The sequence below is a fragment of the Desmodus rotundus genome, chromosome 6, assembly GCF_022682495.2.
Source record: "Desmodus rotundus isolate HL8 chromosome 6, HLdesRot8A.1, whole genome shotgun sequence".
Taxonomy (NCBI): Eukaryota; Metazoa; Chordata; class Mammalia; order Chiroptera; family Phyllostomidae; genus Desmodus; species Desmodus rotundus.
The window spans coordinates 147,502,157-147,518,998 of NC_071392.1; the positions used below are offsets into that span (position 1 = coordinate 147,502,157).

Genomic DNA, 16,842 nt, shown 5'->3' on the forward strand with positions numbered 1-16,842 from the left:
TTTCTTAGTTCAAGAATTACACACTAGCCAACACTATTGTATATTTACATGCTGAAACTGACTGTAGTAAGTTTAAATTCAAGAAAATAATTCTTATGTGCTACTCATTGATAATCCTCATTTGTTACTATCTCATGTGTCCCAGAGATGTGTAGTAGTCCTGTTTTTAGAAAGACATGAAAATAGATGCAATGCTATCCACTTGTGTTCTGCATTTTCTAGCCATTGGAAAATGTGCATCTGTGCATATTCAGAAAGGCTACAAGGTAATTCGTAAGGCTGATAATCACTACATTGTGAGGAAACTCGAATATCACTTGTTATAAAAGGACAGTTCGGAACTGTGCAGGGACGATATTCAAAACAGAACTATTTAAACACCCATGCAAATCAAAATGAAAAATGTTATGGAATGTAAATTATTTGCCACTTGGACGCATGTTAAACACGAGCATGGTTGAACGTACATGGTTGAACTGTAAAGGGAAAGATATGGGCTGATAGAAGTGTCGCCTTGCGTCAGACGGTGAAAGGACACACACACAGGCATCTGATTAGTGGACGCGTGACAGGAGACGTTTGCTTTTGGAAGTTAAAAAACACAAAGTCTTGTTTTTCATCATTTGGATCATTTGTCTATCACAAAAGAACTTCTCAAAGCAAATTAATATCTGATGTCAAAATTTTGCATGTATCTACAAAAATGTTTTACTTCAATATCCAAAAAGCAAAAAGATATTTAAGAGTACTGCTGTGTTTAAGTATTGTTTTCAGAAATGATTTCGTTAGGGTAGTATCTTAATTAGCATCGTGTTGCCTCTACTATTTTTTACAATGCTCCTAGTGTACTTGGAAAATGCTTTTTAAACCTTTGGTTTGAAGCAGTGTCTTTTTTTTCAATTTTCCCTCATTTTTCTTTTTTTCTTTCCTTTTTTTGTTTTTTAAATAATTCTGGAGTCTTTGGTTGAAAGGAACAATACTATCTAAAGACTAAATGCTACTACTTAAAATAAAAGGTCTTCCAGTATGCGTTGTGTGTAACAAATTTCTGGAGCGCGTGTGAATAATAAGCATTTTTATTTCTCTAGTGCCATCAATATAAACTTTTACTCTTTGAAAATTGAGATTTAAGTTTCAGCCTTTGGTTTCTTGAACTCCGACATGTAAAAAACCCTCTCAAGTAATCAATGATCATTTCTGCTTCTCCTGGCTGCCATTTCTAAGGCTCTCTCTTGGTTCTTATATTCACTACATGAACACTGTGTGTTTCCCATAGAGGGAGCAAGAGTGGGAGTGAGAGAGTGGCCAAGGGAAAGAGTATTGTGTTTGAATGTGAGTGAGTGTGAGAGTGTGAGTGTGTGAGTGTGTGTGTGTGTGTGTGTGTGTGTGTGTGTGTGTGTGTGTGAGTGATAGCAAACTGAAACCCTTCGATCTGGGATCCCAAACCATTTATGGAAAAGGATGTTTAAATTACTCTGTCAGGGCACTGCAGTAATTGTACTTAGTAAAAAATAAATAAATATTAAGAAAAAACTAAACAATTATTTGCATCTATTGACTATTCATTTACAGCATGTTTAATTATTTACATAATATTATAACACATCAACTTAAGCCATGAACAGAATTTGCACATCGCCTTACCATAAAATACAAATCAGAAGTTAAAAATACGTAAGAAATCTGTTGGGATATTTACACACACGCAGCGAACGTCATGATTGCTCACGTTACACGGACTCTGTACACTCAGCAAAATGGTGCGACTGCTACAGCTGGGAGTGTTGGCCCTAACCAACATGGCGGGGTTTTTTTTTTTTTTTTCCCTCCTCCTAGAAGGATTTTTAAAAATCATTTTCTGTTTCCTTAAGACATTTTTGTTTGCAAATCACCGATGGACAATGTTATTTGTTGCCTAGAAGAAGAGAGCAAGTAGACAAGCAACGCGAGGACTGGTTAACGTAGGGTGCTCTGAGGTACAGCACCAACTGCGCGATGGTTCATAAGAAGTGGAGGCGTTGGCTTGCTGATAGAGAAATGCTCAGTACCCTGTGTCGCTTCTTTCAGTAAGTTGACTTGTGGGCCGTCAAATTAAAAATACTCATACACTGGTCTGATGAAGGAAATGAAAGACATTCGCTTATTCCTTTTGTTTTCCAACATATGAACGCAGATATACGTATGCATGTTTACATGGATATATATACACATATATACATGTAGATTGTTGTATGACCTGTTGCTTGTTCATTGTGTTGCTGTTTTTGTTGTTGAGTATGAAGTTAATCATAAAACCGTAACACAGTTATTTACAGAAAATGAAAATTGTCTTAGTTGCCAATTTAATGCAGGTCTTGCTTAAAATGAATGTGGTTCATTTTCCCATTTTGCTTTCCACTGAACTTTCTCTATGTGTTGTGCTTTTTTAAGCTGGCAGGCTTTTGTTGTTGTTCCTAATGCTAGAAGATAAAGTCTTTTGGCTCATAGACCATTTTTATTATCATTATTTTTAACTGAGCACTGCTTTTGAAGAGATGAGAAGAGGATCGGTCTAGATGGCCCTGATTATGTCTTTTCCCGTTAGTAAGTTGCAGTGGAAAAATGGTAACATTCCCTATGCAAACACATGATTATGTTGCATGAGTTTTCAGTTCTGAAAGTGCATTTCATACCTACTAGCAGTCATGTACAGTATATATTTACAGGTTGAGATCAAAGATTTCCTTTAGACTGTGCATTTTAGAGTCAGAATTTGCCTATGAATTTCACAAAGATGAAAAAACACCTTAATTGCTGGCTATCTGGTTGTTTTTTAATCAAAGGACAAATGGCACGTATGTGTATAAACTGATAGTAATAGCATATCAGAATTGCAAGAACACATTTTTGTGGTCCTTAAACTTAACCACTGGATAGGTAGCTGACTGGTCTTTGTGGACTTATGAGATCGAACACCCCTTCCTGAACCACCCCCCAAACCCAACTCAACTACAGTAAAAATGTAGTTTAAGAATCAATTCTATATCTACTTTTGGTTACCTCTGAGCAGGATGAGTCAGTTGTTTCTAACTACGTGGTTATTGAATGCCGACATCTGGATTTTGCTCTAGGGCATCTGTTCCAAGGTCCCATCTTTTCTCCTTTTCCTAGTTTCTTCTTACCACTGAGAGCAGAAATGAATCCCTGGTTATATGCTTTGGATGCTCATGCTGCGAGGTTGCTTCTTTCCATTCTGATCTAGATTACTCTGTTCACTTCTCTGGATGTCAACTTTTTAAGTGACAATAACAAGGATTTTTATGGCTTTTACAATAATTGCAAATAAGAGCCCACTTCTAAATTTGGGCTCTGAGTTGTCTCTAGAGAAACCGTTCCAGAATGGCATTTTGGAGTTGTGCACCTGAGTTATTAATAGGCTCCTTCCTGATGTATGCCACTCCAACTTTAACCCTGGTGACAAGAGGCAGGCACTTTTATTAGTGGTGCCCCCAAATCTTTGCCTTGGAGAAAGCGTGTCCCTGGAGAAACTTGAAGAATCTCTACTCTGAGCATGGGAGGAAATGTAGTTGGATTCTGCCCAAAGATCAGACTCAGAGGTGTGTAAGTTTATAATAAAAAAATAAAGGCCAAAGTCCCTGATGCCAGTGGGGAGCAAAAAATACTACCCAGTCTTGAGGCAAATTCAGAAAGCTAAGTACTAAATCTTTTTTTTCTTCTTCACAGATACTTGGAATAGAGGGCAGTAGGATCCCATCATGTTCCAAGCAGCTAAATCAGCAGGGGAAAAACATAACATTTCATCTATGGGCAGACACTGGCCTTGGCTACTATGCACAGTTCAGAATATTACTCTGAAAAGAAGTGCTTTTTGTTTTTTAAATAGAAATAGCAAAGTCATCCTCCAAGAAAAGGTTCAATCCAATCAAATTTTAAGGACAATTTAGTAATTCACTATTTTCTCCATGAACCTCATACTGATAGAAAGAAAATATATTAGCTTATTGTCTTTACTGTCCAACATATGAATGCATACGCCGGAAGAAGCACAATGCCATAATTTAAAAATTGAACGAACACAACACATCGTGCCCACCTGATTAGCAGTGCGATATTTTTCTGCAGTATCACCTGAGATCTATAACTTTCATCGAGTTCCTGTGGTTTTGTTGTTATCCTGTTGTCCACTTTCTTTCCTATTTTCCTTGATTAGGGAGATTGCAACATACCACAATGAAAGCAACCTTAAAAAAAAATAAAATCCAACAAATCCACAAACTGACTCTACTTGTGCACATAATCTCTGAAGTATTGTTTGCTATGAAAATTACCAAGGTGAACTTTATTGCACATAAGGAAATAGAGTTCACTCAATCTCTCCAAAGCCTTACTTTTTCTGTCTTCTAAGAATATAATCAGAATTTCAGAAGCAAGAAAAGCTGGAAAGAACCATTAATCCTTTAAAGAAATGAACAAATCCTTCTTTTGAAATACCCTATTAAAGTCAGAAATAAACTTATAGGGAAAAGTGTTGCAGAGACAGTAGACGGGTGAAAAAAGCAACCTGTTTGCTCACTTTGTCTGGGCTCTCTATTAGTCTATTTGAGTAATTCTCAATTTGACCGACCTCTAAGATAACTAATTTGGCTAACTTTTCTCTTTTGTGGATGTCTTTGAATTAGATAAACTATACAAGCTTCTGTAGGTATGCTGTCAAAGGCTTGTGAAATTGGAAAAAAGAAAAATCTCTTGTTCTACCTTTGGCTACTGCGCATGATACGCATAGACCAGATGCTATGTGGGGCAGAGTAGGGTCCTAATGCTTGTCTGCTTTAATTTTGTTACAACAGTCATTTCTGGATTTTCCACTCTGCTCTGGGTTTTGAACTCTCCTTTGAACCACCTAGGAAACAGCATTTTCAAAAAATTTCTTTGGCCATCACGTGTGATAACATTTAGAATTCTCCTGATCTGTAATGTCAAAATGGAAGACGTCACAGCTGACCCTCAGTGCTCAAGCAATCTGAAATTGGCCAAGTTGGTTTCTTGACTCTCTGTCTTGACTCCTTCTATCCTGTTTGAACTACATGACAATGTTCTAGAAGCCAGCGGGAATTACCTTCCCACGGCACCATTATCATCGTAATGAGACAGGCACAGAGCACCTTGCCGTAAGCATGTCCGCATGGCACGGAGGGCGATGTTTCAGAAGCATGTGGCCGTCGCAGCAGCGTGCTGACCTTGGGAATGATGATGGGAGGATCTGGACAGGACTACTTCTCAGCGAAATGACTGACAGTGCTAGTGAGCCTTCTAAGAAAATCTTCTAAATAATTCCCCTCTGTGTCGGCCGCAAACTAAGCAGATAAAGTGGAATGCTCAGACTCAGTCTTGGCCAGCATGTGTACAAATCACTTGCATTTTAACTGGAAAACCACAAGGACCTTACTGTATTCATTACTTAGCAGAAGCAACCCCAATGGTATGAAATGGACCACAGGATAGGCCAGCAACTAAGGTATTTAAGCATCACTTTTGTCCTGGATTGATGTGTTTTCCAAGTCCTATGTCAGGCTGTACAACTGGTTTGAGGAGGAATCTAGTCCTTGCTTCCCGCGAAAGGCTGTGCTTTAGTTCACGTAGTAAAGCCAATAGACGATGTTGAAGAAGGAAAAAACCACCGGGAAGAATATGCGGGACCACCGATCTATGGCATTCACATCAGTCAAGTCGGGGATGGTGATTTTCAGTTGGGAGGCACGTCTCCGCAGGCGGCTTTTTTTCTGCGCCACATGTCGTTCCAGGGCATTTCGGCCAAAACTATGCCTGGGCAGCCCGGCTTTCCGGTACTGAATGCCGGAGGCATCATAAGCCAGCATGGTGCTCCTGGGGTCTCCAAGACCCATCACAGCCTCAGATGTGGCCATTTCATTTTTTATTTCAAGAGTGCTCAGTAAGATGTTCTCATGTGGGTCCATCTGCAAGGGAGAAGAATCAAGTAATGCAAAATAATAAAGCTTTATTAATGTTCACTATATAAGGGCGCTATGATACATAGTTTAGGTAGCACAGTCTACCATTGAACAACATGGTTTCTAACTGCGTGGTGTCCACTTGTACACCGACTTTTTCCAATAAACATCCATACTGTTTCAATCTGAGGTTGCGATCTGCAGATGGGGAGGGCCAACTGCATGCACTGATCTTGAGATTTAGGGATCCAAAGGGGTCCTGGAACAAATCCCCACAGCTACCAAGAGACAACCTAAGTTTTGGGGAAGTCAAAAGTTAGACACGGATTTTCAACTACCCAAGGGCAAGGGCCCCTAACCCCGTGTTGTTCATGGGTTGACTATGTATCATAGCGGTTAAGAGAACGGGCTTTGTGGTTACATTATCTAAAGTTGAATTGTGGTTCTGCCACTATAACCCATATGAGTTTAAGTTTCTTCATCTATCAAATGGTATGATCATCTAGCCTTAGAAGATTGCTCTAATGATGCAATGATATAATAGGCTGTTGCTAGTACAATTTGCATTATTTCTACTTAGGAAATGCAGAGAATAGAAGGCATGATACCCTTTAAAGAATTTATAGTCTTGAAACTAATGTATAACATATTAAACTGTACTAGATATAAAACAATCATTATTATAGAATTAATTACTGAATTTCAGTGCTCACAACAGTAGCCTAATTACAGATGAACCCAAGGTAAAGCTAGAACTAAAAACAGTAGGTAATATTTACTAAGAACTCGCTATATATGCCAGAGACATTTTTGTGTAACTTCATTTAGTTGACGCTTCTTCACATCCACAATGACAAGATGTCACCTTAAATTTGTAGTGCAATATGATAAGGGAAAGTTTTTAAATGCAGGCAACGTGTGACTTGTCAAAATGCAACAGAATTCAGAACACGAAGGAACTGGGAAAAGACGGCCAGGCAGACTGTGGGCGGTGGGGTGGTGAGTGGGTAAGGGGTAAGGGGCTGACCTGAGAGGGGGAAAAGGGAGGCAGGATTTGAAAAGAGTCAGCCCAGACTGGCTGTGCCGAGCTGAATTCTGGGCACAGGGGACAGAATTAAGGTGGCTGTGTGGATAGGGTGATCCTTTTCTCTCTCAGGTGATTTTTTTCTTGGCCAAACTAAAAGTGAAGGATGGATACTGACATCATGAATCCCAAAGATTAAATGATTTGTAATTAAAAAACATTTTTTTTAAGAAGGGATGATTTGTGTGTCTTATTTTTAGAAGGCCTCAGTGGTTACAGATGATAAAACCTATCCACAACATGTTATTATTAATAACAGATTATATTTATTTTGGTGGAGAATCAGAAAATACCAGTTTCCAGTAAAATTCTGAAATTACAAAATAAGAGAAAAATAGCCCATGATAGGGACCGGTGATACATGGAAGCAAGGACCATAAGCAAACACTTAATTGGAAGATATAATGCTCTGAGCTTCATGAATTATGCAGAAGGCAGAAAGAATATTCCTGAGATTACGTACTATCAATTAGCTTTCAAATTTGGTTTAATGATGCTGTATTATAAATTCAAATCTGAAATCTTTTGAGAAATAGAGGCTATAAAATATGTTGGGTCATAATAACTAAGCAATTAATCTCTGCCCAATGATCACACATCGTGTATGTTTGGTTTATGGTAGTATTTTGCTTAGTGGAAATGTTAAACAAATATATTCTTAATAATAATTTTTAAAGTTTGTAAACTTTGGAAATTAAACCCGATAAACATTGCAACGCCTCTGTCACACAGGGCTGAGCAATGGCTGTAGTGATGGGTCTGGTGGCCCTACGGAGGAAAGGAATATTGAAAACTGCATTTATATGTCAGTACTTTGCAGAAACGATCTCACTGAATACTCAGAAACATCCTTTGAAAAAACATTTCTTTCCTAGGTGATAAGTGAAGTCATTCGCCAAGTTTCCAAAGTCACATAGTTTACTAAATGGTGGAGCCGGAACTCAAACCTTAATCATCAGAGTTCGAAGTCTGGGGGAGAGGACTGGGGCTTTCCAAGTTCAAGAAGAGTGAAGCTGACGGAGATGGGAGACCTACCCCCTACCGCTGTTTGTTTCACAGAGCACGCTCATTTTTGGTTCTGCCCTGGGCTGTTAACTGTTAACTACCTAAGAAATGGCCATATTGCCACTATGCATGTGGTATTTGGGAGACTCCCCCTCTCTAAGCCCCAGGATACTTGTTTCCCAATTGAGCAATTGTAATAAGAACATTATGAACATACAGCAGACATGACTGGGATAAAAACATAAATCAATAATGACAATCATAAAAAAATAACAGGAGCAGTGGAATATTATTAAGGGAAACTTGTTCTAAGTTTAGAACAAACGATTCTTGAGTAATTTGTTTAGGTTTAGATTAGAATTTCTGTTTCATTATCTATGAAATTCATGATGTGTCGGAGGAAATAACTCCAGAAGCTGTATTATTCATCTATTTTTTCATTTACTAATTTAAAGGCATTTACTGAGCACCGCCGTGTGTCCGGTGCTGCACTCACAATCACGGCTGCCCTGGAGGGAGCACCCACGGCTCGGCTGCTCGGCTGCTGGCAGCAACAGTCCCCGCCCGGAGAGAATACGGGATGGAGGTTGAAAGGTCACAGTTCTGGCTCCTCTGCTTGCGTGTGCACATGTGTGCACCTTGGGAAAATGATTTATTCCCTCTGAATCTAGGTTTCTTCAAGTGTAAGAAGAGGCTTTGGGGGAATTAACTGAGGGGGCATATGTGGGAAGAACGTGGGAAACGAAAGCGCTATGCTGAGTTGACTGTTTCAGTGTGCTATGAATGCAGTGGGTCACACACAGCTTCCAGTGAGGTGGGAAAACACGGTAAATAGCTACGCCTAAGAGACATGTGAGCACGTTGACCTTGCAGCATGTCTGGGATAGACATGGGAGATGAGCTTCCGCTGAGCTGGATGCTCTACTGGGTAGATGGGGGGTTCTCTGCTGACTGGAGTTGTTTTCCAGGCTCACCCATGTGCTGATGGTTCTAATGGCAAATTCACATTAAACATTTGGATTAAGAGGTTTTCTTTCCCTTCTTTCTATTATTCCCCCCCAAAGAAAAGAAAAATGCTTGGCTAACAGAGTTCCATTTTGTTTAAAAGATACTGAATTGAACAATAAAGAGTGAGCCTTATTTTCATACAGTAATTTTAAAATTCCAGGCCTGTTTCCCTTTCTGCGCCTTTCCCAGCGACGGGTGTGCGCTCTGAAGGAATGTCTTTGTCCCATAGTCCTATACAGAAAAGCAAGTCACACCCCTCAGCGACCCAGACGCATCACAGGCTTACCCTGGGAAGGGAGAATGGGGCTATTTGAAATCTCAGGTCACCACTCACATCATCAAAAGAAGAGTGAGAAACTGTAAAAATCCAAACAATCTTAATGGTGCGATTTCCGATTACTGTGCTAGTGGGGGTGGGAGATCTTGTTTTTCTTCCATGAAGTGACCTTGTGGCCTGAACAACTTGAAATGTTAAGGCAACGAACTGGGAGCCACCTGGGAACGTCAAAAGCATTCTTTTCAAAGGAAAAAAACTCTGAAACCAGCTCGTATGCACCCAGTGTTCTAAGAGGAGAAAGAAAGTTCACCCAACTAGAATACAGCACGGAGATTCCAGGGCAGCAAGAGAAGGCCACCAGCTTCGACTTTGTGAATCCCTCTACCAGCGTAAATGCAGAAATAGTAACTACACGTGGAGTTTAGAACAGGAATGTAAATAAACATAGGAGAACACTATTGAAACACCCAGGTAGTTACAGGAAGCTGGGCATTTTAAATAAAAGCCAGGAGAAATAACAAAAAGGGCTGAGATTATTGTCACTGCCATTTTTTGTTTCTGTTATGAAATCTCATGATCATGTTATGAGGATGGAGTTAGTATATTAGCATTTCATAAACAACCCTTTCCATTAAAATCCGGAAGTTCATGGGTAGCTGAAAGTTAATTAAGTAGTAAAGCAATAGTTTAAACTTATGTTCGCGGATTCGAACCTTCAACTCTTCCCACTAAATATTTTCGCTCTAGGGGGAACCATCTATGAAGTGGACAGCGGTGGCTGCCAGATGTGAACAACTCAGTCATTGTTGTTTGATGTCCAGTTTTTAAATTCTCATGGGTAGACCACACTAGTGTATGTCTCAAGGTTTCCTTCAGAAAATGATTCTCTCTTAAAGAATCAAATTAATGAATTCATTCATTATGCGTCAGTGACCTGTGTGGCCCTATTTTATTAGTCATTACAAGGTAAAAATATTCAGTCTCAGACACACAAGAAACCCCATTTGGCCTAGTGGGTGAATCAAATGAGCTGGGTGAGGTGTTAAGCTGTTGTTCTAATGAGTGAGAGTGAAGTGTTCAGAGGAAGTAAGAGGTAAGAAAGACTCGACTAAGATTTCTCTCCCCAAAGGGCCCCAGGAGATCAGGTTTTTCTAAAGGTCATGATTAATTCAGGATGAGCAGTGAGAAGACATTTGGTAAGCTTAAGCTGTCCAGTCATGAACACGCCTGCTCCTTTTGGTATGGCTCCTCTGGGTCCCTCCCTGCTCATCTAATGTCCACGAGCAGAGTGGAAGAACCACCGGCTCCAGAGCTGAGAGCCGGTTCTAATCCTGGCTTACTCTGAGCCTCGGTGCCCTTCATCTAGAAAATCTAGGTGGATTCACAGAGGTTTGGGCTAGCTCCCTTCACCAGCTTATGTCCTCTTGCTAGGACCTCATAGCAGCCTTGATTCCCTTATGATGGCAAATGTGTAGGCAGGGATTATGCTCTGTTGCTATGTATCCCTAATGCTGACCACTACAGCAGGTACCAAGCAGTATTCAAAATAAAACTCACTTACATAAATTTCTGAGAGGGTCAGAGAATCCCACGATCCAATCAGGCTATGGAAATATAATGGAAAGTAGTGAACTAGGCTAAAAAAATACAGGCCTGCCTGCAGGACATTTAAATCCAAATTGTACAGCATCACAACAGTGGCCCAAATCTCTCGTATCTAAGCATCCAGCCTGCTGCATTACATTTCTTTTAGGTTTCATTTAGAACAAGGTTTGCTTTTCAGCTAAAAATGTGTGGAATAACATAGGAATGATGGATAAAGGAAGTTCACTAGGCAAACATCTTGTGGTCTTGCAACTTCATTGAAAATGGTGGCCCTGATCTAGTCCTGGGATTGCTTTTCCCAGCCTCGTGGGGCCTTGCTGTGGCAAACTCTGCAGGGTCTCTCTGTGCTTGGACTTCCCAGGTAGACTTTCTCTCTCTCGCTCTCTCTCTCTTTTTTTTTTTTTTTTGGTATGTGGTTTAGTCTTTTCCATTTCTTTTATACTCACAGAATCAAATTCATTTCTCTGGGAAAATGATTTCTTTCTATGTTTGTGTTAATGTATGTGGGATTCACTAAGAATAATATATTCATATAACTACAGATCACTGATTTTTTAAACATAATATGTGGATTGAGATCTAAGGATGAATGTTAAATTTAGGAGAAAGAAGAGTACATTCAAATTGCTAATCTAATAATAAAAAGTATAATTAATAAAATAGATGATAAATTGACTCATTTCCTTTAGCAGGTCAGGAGAATTCTGGTTTCCATCTCTTCACTTAATAAAATTACAAGCTAGTAGTCCCCGCCCCGTCCCCCCGTTTTTTTGTTAGTACTCTCAAATAAAGTTCAAAGTCAGGAGTCATTTCAGTTGCATGGGAAAACCATAAGAGGATCATACTGAAATCCCCATGAAGAAAAAAAACTGAAGGAAACTACCGTATTCTGCTGTGTATAACGGGCACCCATATTTTAGCACTAATTCCCGTGTATAATTCGTATTATACATGAGAATTAGCACTACTCATATATAATGCACCTCCTTATTTTTCCCGCAAAAATTTGGGGGGAAAAGTGAGCATTATACATGGCTCCTATACATTTTATGGACATTTCTTTCATCCAAAAGAGGAACTTACTTTAAATTATGAGAGGTCCTCAGGATGTGTGGAATGGAGTCAGTTTTACAAGGAGCTTACCTGAGCCCAAAGTCCTATTCTGACAAACTTCACAGAGATAGATAGGAGAATGTAAGTACCCAGTTCTGAAAACTCAAAGGCATTTTAACACTTGGGAGCTCGATTGCTGTCAGGGGATGGTTTGTTGTAGTTCAGTTTTCGTCTGAATTATTGACTCAAGTCCCGAGCCAGAGAGCGATGACTGATCTAATCTTTTCAGTCGCTGGTTCATACACTGCAAAGCATTATGGACAATGGCTTGATAAAGATTTTTAGGCAACCATGTACCTAGAAATTCGCAATCTTTGAATTCCTTTTTAAATAATACCATAGAGGACACTTGTTTTGGTTTCTTTCCTCAAGGCTGGAAACATTCCTGTGAAGTGCTTCCAATGTGCAGGGATAGCGGGAGGGGGAGAATGGGTACCCGTTAGCAGGAGACGGCCTACAGTTAGCCCCCAGGACTTACACAGATCGCCGAGGGCGACGGTAGTACACCCTGATAAGAGGGAAAAGGGGTGGCCTTTCCAGCCACACCCGCTCCTCTTCATAAGCTCCCAAGGCCCAGAATAGTGAGTAATACCTGCAGTGGTTCATCACGTCAAATTTCAAGACTTAATGACCCTGACTGACTTAAAGGTTCCCAGACGCATCCTCCCAGGTCATTAAGGGACTCATGGTTTCCTCTTAGTCCTGGGTTTTGAAAGTGCCCCCAAGCTTGTTGCCTAAGCTAATGAGGATGGGTTTGAACATACAGAACCAGCCATCCCCTCAGTTCTGGGTCTGAGGGAATTACAACTTGCTTCTAGCTTTTGGCTAAAAACAAAGAGGCCAAGGTTTGGTTTCTGTCCTCTTTACGCAAGGTGCTAACATTTTCATGTATCTTAACCAGAGACATTGAAAGTAAGAACAAACTGACAGTGACCAGAGGGGAGGCGGGAGGGGATACTGGGGTGAGGGGGAAAGGGAGAAGGGTTTTCAGGAACATCTACAAAGGACACAGGGACAAGACCAAGGGAGGGTGGGATCAGGGGTCGGAGGTGGGGATGGCTGGGGTGGGGGAGGTGGTGGTGGGAAAATGGAGACAACTCTACTTGAACAATAAAAAAAACCATGTTTACATTGAAACAGAGCAACAACAACAACAAAACCCTGACCATCCTGGAAGACACTGACTCCGGAAGAGAATTTCTCAGTCCACTGACTTCTAAAAACCCCGTCCAGACTATCATCAGATCCCCTCGTGCACCAGAGACACACTCCATCCACAGAACCTTGCCCACTGCCTCCCACTGCTTTTCATTTAATTTGACTAAGAAGCCAGAAAGCTGACGGAGTGCAGAACATATGGGCAGGACCCCCGTGAACATGGCACACGAGGGCAGCAGAAGGAAGCAGCACACTCGACTCCACAGAGAGGCAGGCAACACAGCCAATAACCTCTGCTTGCGCGGATTCGGAGTCTGGGGTGGTCGTGGACTGGCAGGGGGCATGCGGGTGGTGCTGACGGGGCCTCCTGAAGACAGGTGGGCTGGGCGGGGAGGTACATGGACTCACGCTGGTTACTGAATCCTGCAAGTGGGAGCTTACACACGGGTTTAGTATTAACTAGCACTGGGTCTAGTGGCTGTGCTTAAAAAAATGCACTGATGAGAAATGAATCAGCAGTAATTATAAAAAATGATACAGTCAAAATAACGAAGTGCATATAGTCAGCGTTCCATATCTGCAGGTTCCACACCCGCAGATTCAACCAACCACAGAATGAAAATATGCAAAAAATACAGCACACATATCTGCTAAATATTGACTAATGGCATAATATTACCTGCTAACTCAACAGACACTTCTCGAGTCCCCACCAAACATGTGCCTTGCTCTCACAGAGACCACATGCTAAAGAAACAAACACCTATAGAAATAATACGTAATTATAAATGAAAATAAGGGCAGTGAGGAAAGTGTCCACATTGCCACGAGAACATCTAATCAGGGGACCTGATGTCGAGAAGTAGAATCACACTCCCTGATGGGAGGAACTCTTGAACTGGGGTCTGAGAGATGCTACATGTAAGGAAGGATGGATGGAGATTCCTCTGCTCCCAATTATCTGACAAAGGAAATGTTAGATTCCTTGGTGCTCTTCAAACAGGGGCATACCACTCGTAACGGTAATGTTCTATTAAGAAATTGTCTGGAGCTTACAAACCCTTTTGTTGTAATTCTTGGCCATTTGTATTTGTTATAGTAACACTACCCTTAGCATCAGTTATTTTATCTTTGTTGTAAACAGTGGCTACAAACTTAAAAGTAGCTGTCCCTCTGCATCCAAGGAAAATTGGTTCCAGGAGCCCCTCCCCCTTGGATACCAAAATTCCTGCATGCTCAAGGCCTTTATACGCCATGGTGGAGTATTTGCATGTAATTTATGCACATCCTCCCATGTACTTTAAATTATCCCTGGACTACTTATAATACCTAATACTATGTAAACAGTTGTGCTATGTATTGTTTAGGGAATATGAACAAGGAAAAAAGTCTGTACATGTTCACTACAGTCGCAACCACCACAGGCCTAGCTATTAATACATAGTGCACATCAGCATTTTAGGAAGAGCCGGTTTGCGAAGAAAGAGGTTAGATTTTCAAACAGGCTATCACAACATTTAAAGTCTCTAGACTGTAGGAACTCACAGGGCAAACTAGTACACATTCCTCCTTTTGGGCTGAGAGTGGGCTCCCTGAAGCCAGGTGAAAAGCAGCTGGGGTTAAAAGCAAGGTCACTAAGCTTCGGGATCTCGGGCAAGATAGTTAACCTCCCGAGCCTCGATTTTCTCAGAGGAATTTTATGATTACAGAAGTGAGCAGGTGAAGGGACTGAACCTGTGCTGGTCAGGAGAGGTCTGGGGTGGAAGTGGTGACAGTGGGGATGCCCAGCCGTGGTTCAACCTCTCTTTGGGAAACTCGAGGGGGTCGGTAGAGGTGGGCTGCTCTTTGCTGCAGCCGTGTGGCAGGGTGCTTCCCACAGATTCTGGGCTGTGGGAATTGCCTGGTTTCAGTCTCCCAGGAAAGCATCTAAAGCTGAGACCTCATCATTCACATGCCTAAGAAATGACACTGGGAATAATGTTTCTTCCCACCGCTTCCTTAGAGGGCCCCACTTGGTTCTTTATCCTGTTGGTAAGCAGAGGCAAGACGTAACTCAAAATGTCCCGTTTTGTTATTTGCCAACAGGATGAGTTAAAGTTTAAAAATGGAGAGTTTGCGGCCATCAGCAAAACAGGGTGTTCAGATTTATCTCCTGCTTCACTTATTTATGGGAAATATGGCTCTCTTTCTTCAAATTACATGCATCTATAAAGAAAGTTTCATTAGGACAATAATGATAATATAAAATTACATTTTAGGATAATCTTTGTAAAGCAGCATTTTAAATTCTAGTGTAGATGAGAACATCTACATAGTTAATTAAGTCTTGAAGACAAAAGTTTGGAACCGGCTTTGATTCTAGCTTCTCTATGGATTAGCTGTGTGACCTGGGGCAAGCCCCACAGCTCAGCTGAGCCTCAGTTTCCTCATCTTTAAAAGGAAGTTACATCGCTTCCTCTTCTTTAAAGTGAAGCAACGTTATATGGAGATTTCTTTTAAGATTGAGGCAAGTTATTCAAGGAGCCTACCATTGTGTCTGGCTTGCTTGAGAGAGCTTTGCCCCCCCTCCCCCGCCCATCCCTCTGTGTCCACTTTGGGTAGGCCAGGTACAATAAAGGTGGGTGGGAAATCAGAAGGCCCTCACTAACACACTTTGAAATAGCAATTTTTAATCGTTTCAGGTAAAATTCAACTTAGGACAAAGATAAGGTCCTGTATAATTTATAATTGTAATTATAAAAATACGTAACTTTTCAAAATCAATAGTCTTGTGGGAAAGGTAATATTATTCTGCAGCAGTTCTAATGAAAATGTCCTCCATTTATTTGAGTCAGGTATGATTCACCAAATGGCTTTCATGTCCTTTATCTCGACAGCACCTGAGTGGATTTGAAAGACGAGGCATAGACTTTCTCATCCCATGGACAACAAAACTAAGGCCCAGAGAAAGTCTCTCCCCAGAGCGGCACAACTCCTCACAGGCTGACCTAGGCCAAGCGCCTGGCTTCTTGAATCCGAATTAGACTCTGGGCCTGGTTCTGCCAATTATAGAACGGAAGAAGGATAGTTTAAAACAGCCTCACATGCAATCTGTGATTAAAACGTGCAACTCAGAGGGAGAAATCTAGGCTTATATTGTGGCTCTAGTTAGTCCCAGCTCACCACTAACCAGCTTACATAATCCTGAGCAAATCACTGATATTTCTGGGTTTCAGTTTCTGCACATAAAAATGAAACATCAAGAGAAAACAACTGAACTCAGGATGGTGATATATGTTAACTGGATTTATCATGGTGATCATTTGGTAATATAGAATAATATCACATCATTACATCGTATACCTGAACCTAATATTATGTTATGTCAGTGATATTTAAAAACAAACAAACAAACAAAAACAACCAACACCCAAAAGACTAAGGGACTCAAAAAAGTTGTAAAAAGCCGAAGAAAATGTTGATTAAAAAGCAAAAGGAGAGAGGCCATTTGGAGGTGACGTTTCCCCTTCCTAAGCCTGTGATAGGTGCTGAGAATTGAGACCCTGGGTCCAGTCAACTGCAGAAGTCGAATACAGTTGTCAAGGCGACCACCAGCCGATCAGGGTTGGTACTCAGGGTGCAAC

General features: G+C 40.9%; 1 protein-coding gene across 2 annotated transcripts in view; it reads right to left on the reverse strand.

Annotated features, from left to right (window-relative positions):
* Nucleotides 1-13: 13 nt before the first annotated feature.
* Nucleotides 14-16,842, reverse strand: part of GABRB2 (gamma-aminobutyric acid type A receptor subunit beta2) — a 182,818-nt gene continuing 165,989 nt past the window's right edge. For both annotated transcript variants that reach the window (XM_024576962.3, XM_053927247.1), the window contains one exon: nt 14-5,975. In XM_024576962.3, coding sequence (XP_024432730.1) covers nt 5,628-5,975 — 348 coding nt within the window. In that variant the 3' untranslated portion in view covers nt 14-5,627. The remainder of the gene's footprint in view (nt 5,976-16,842) is intronic.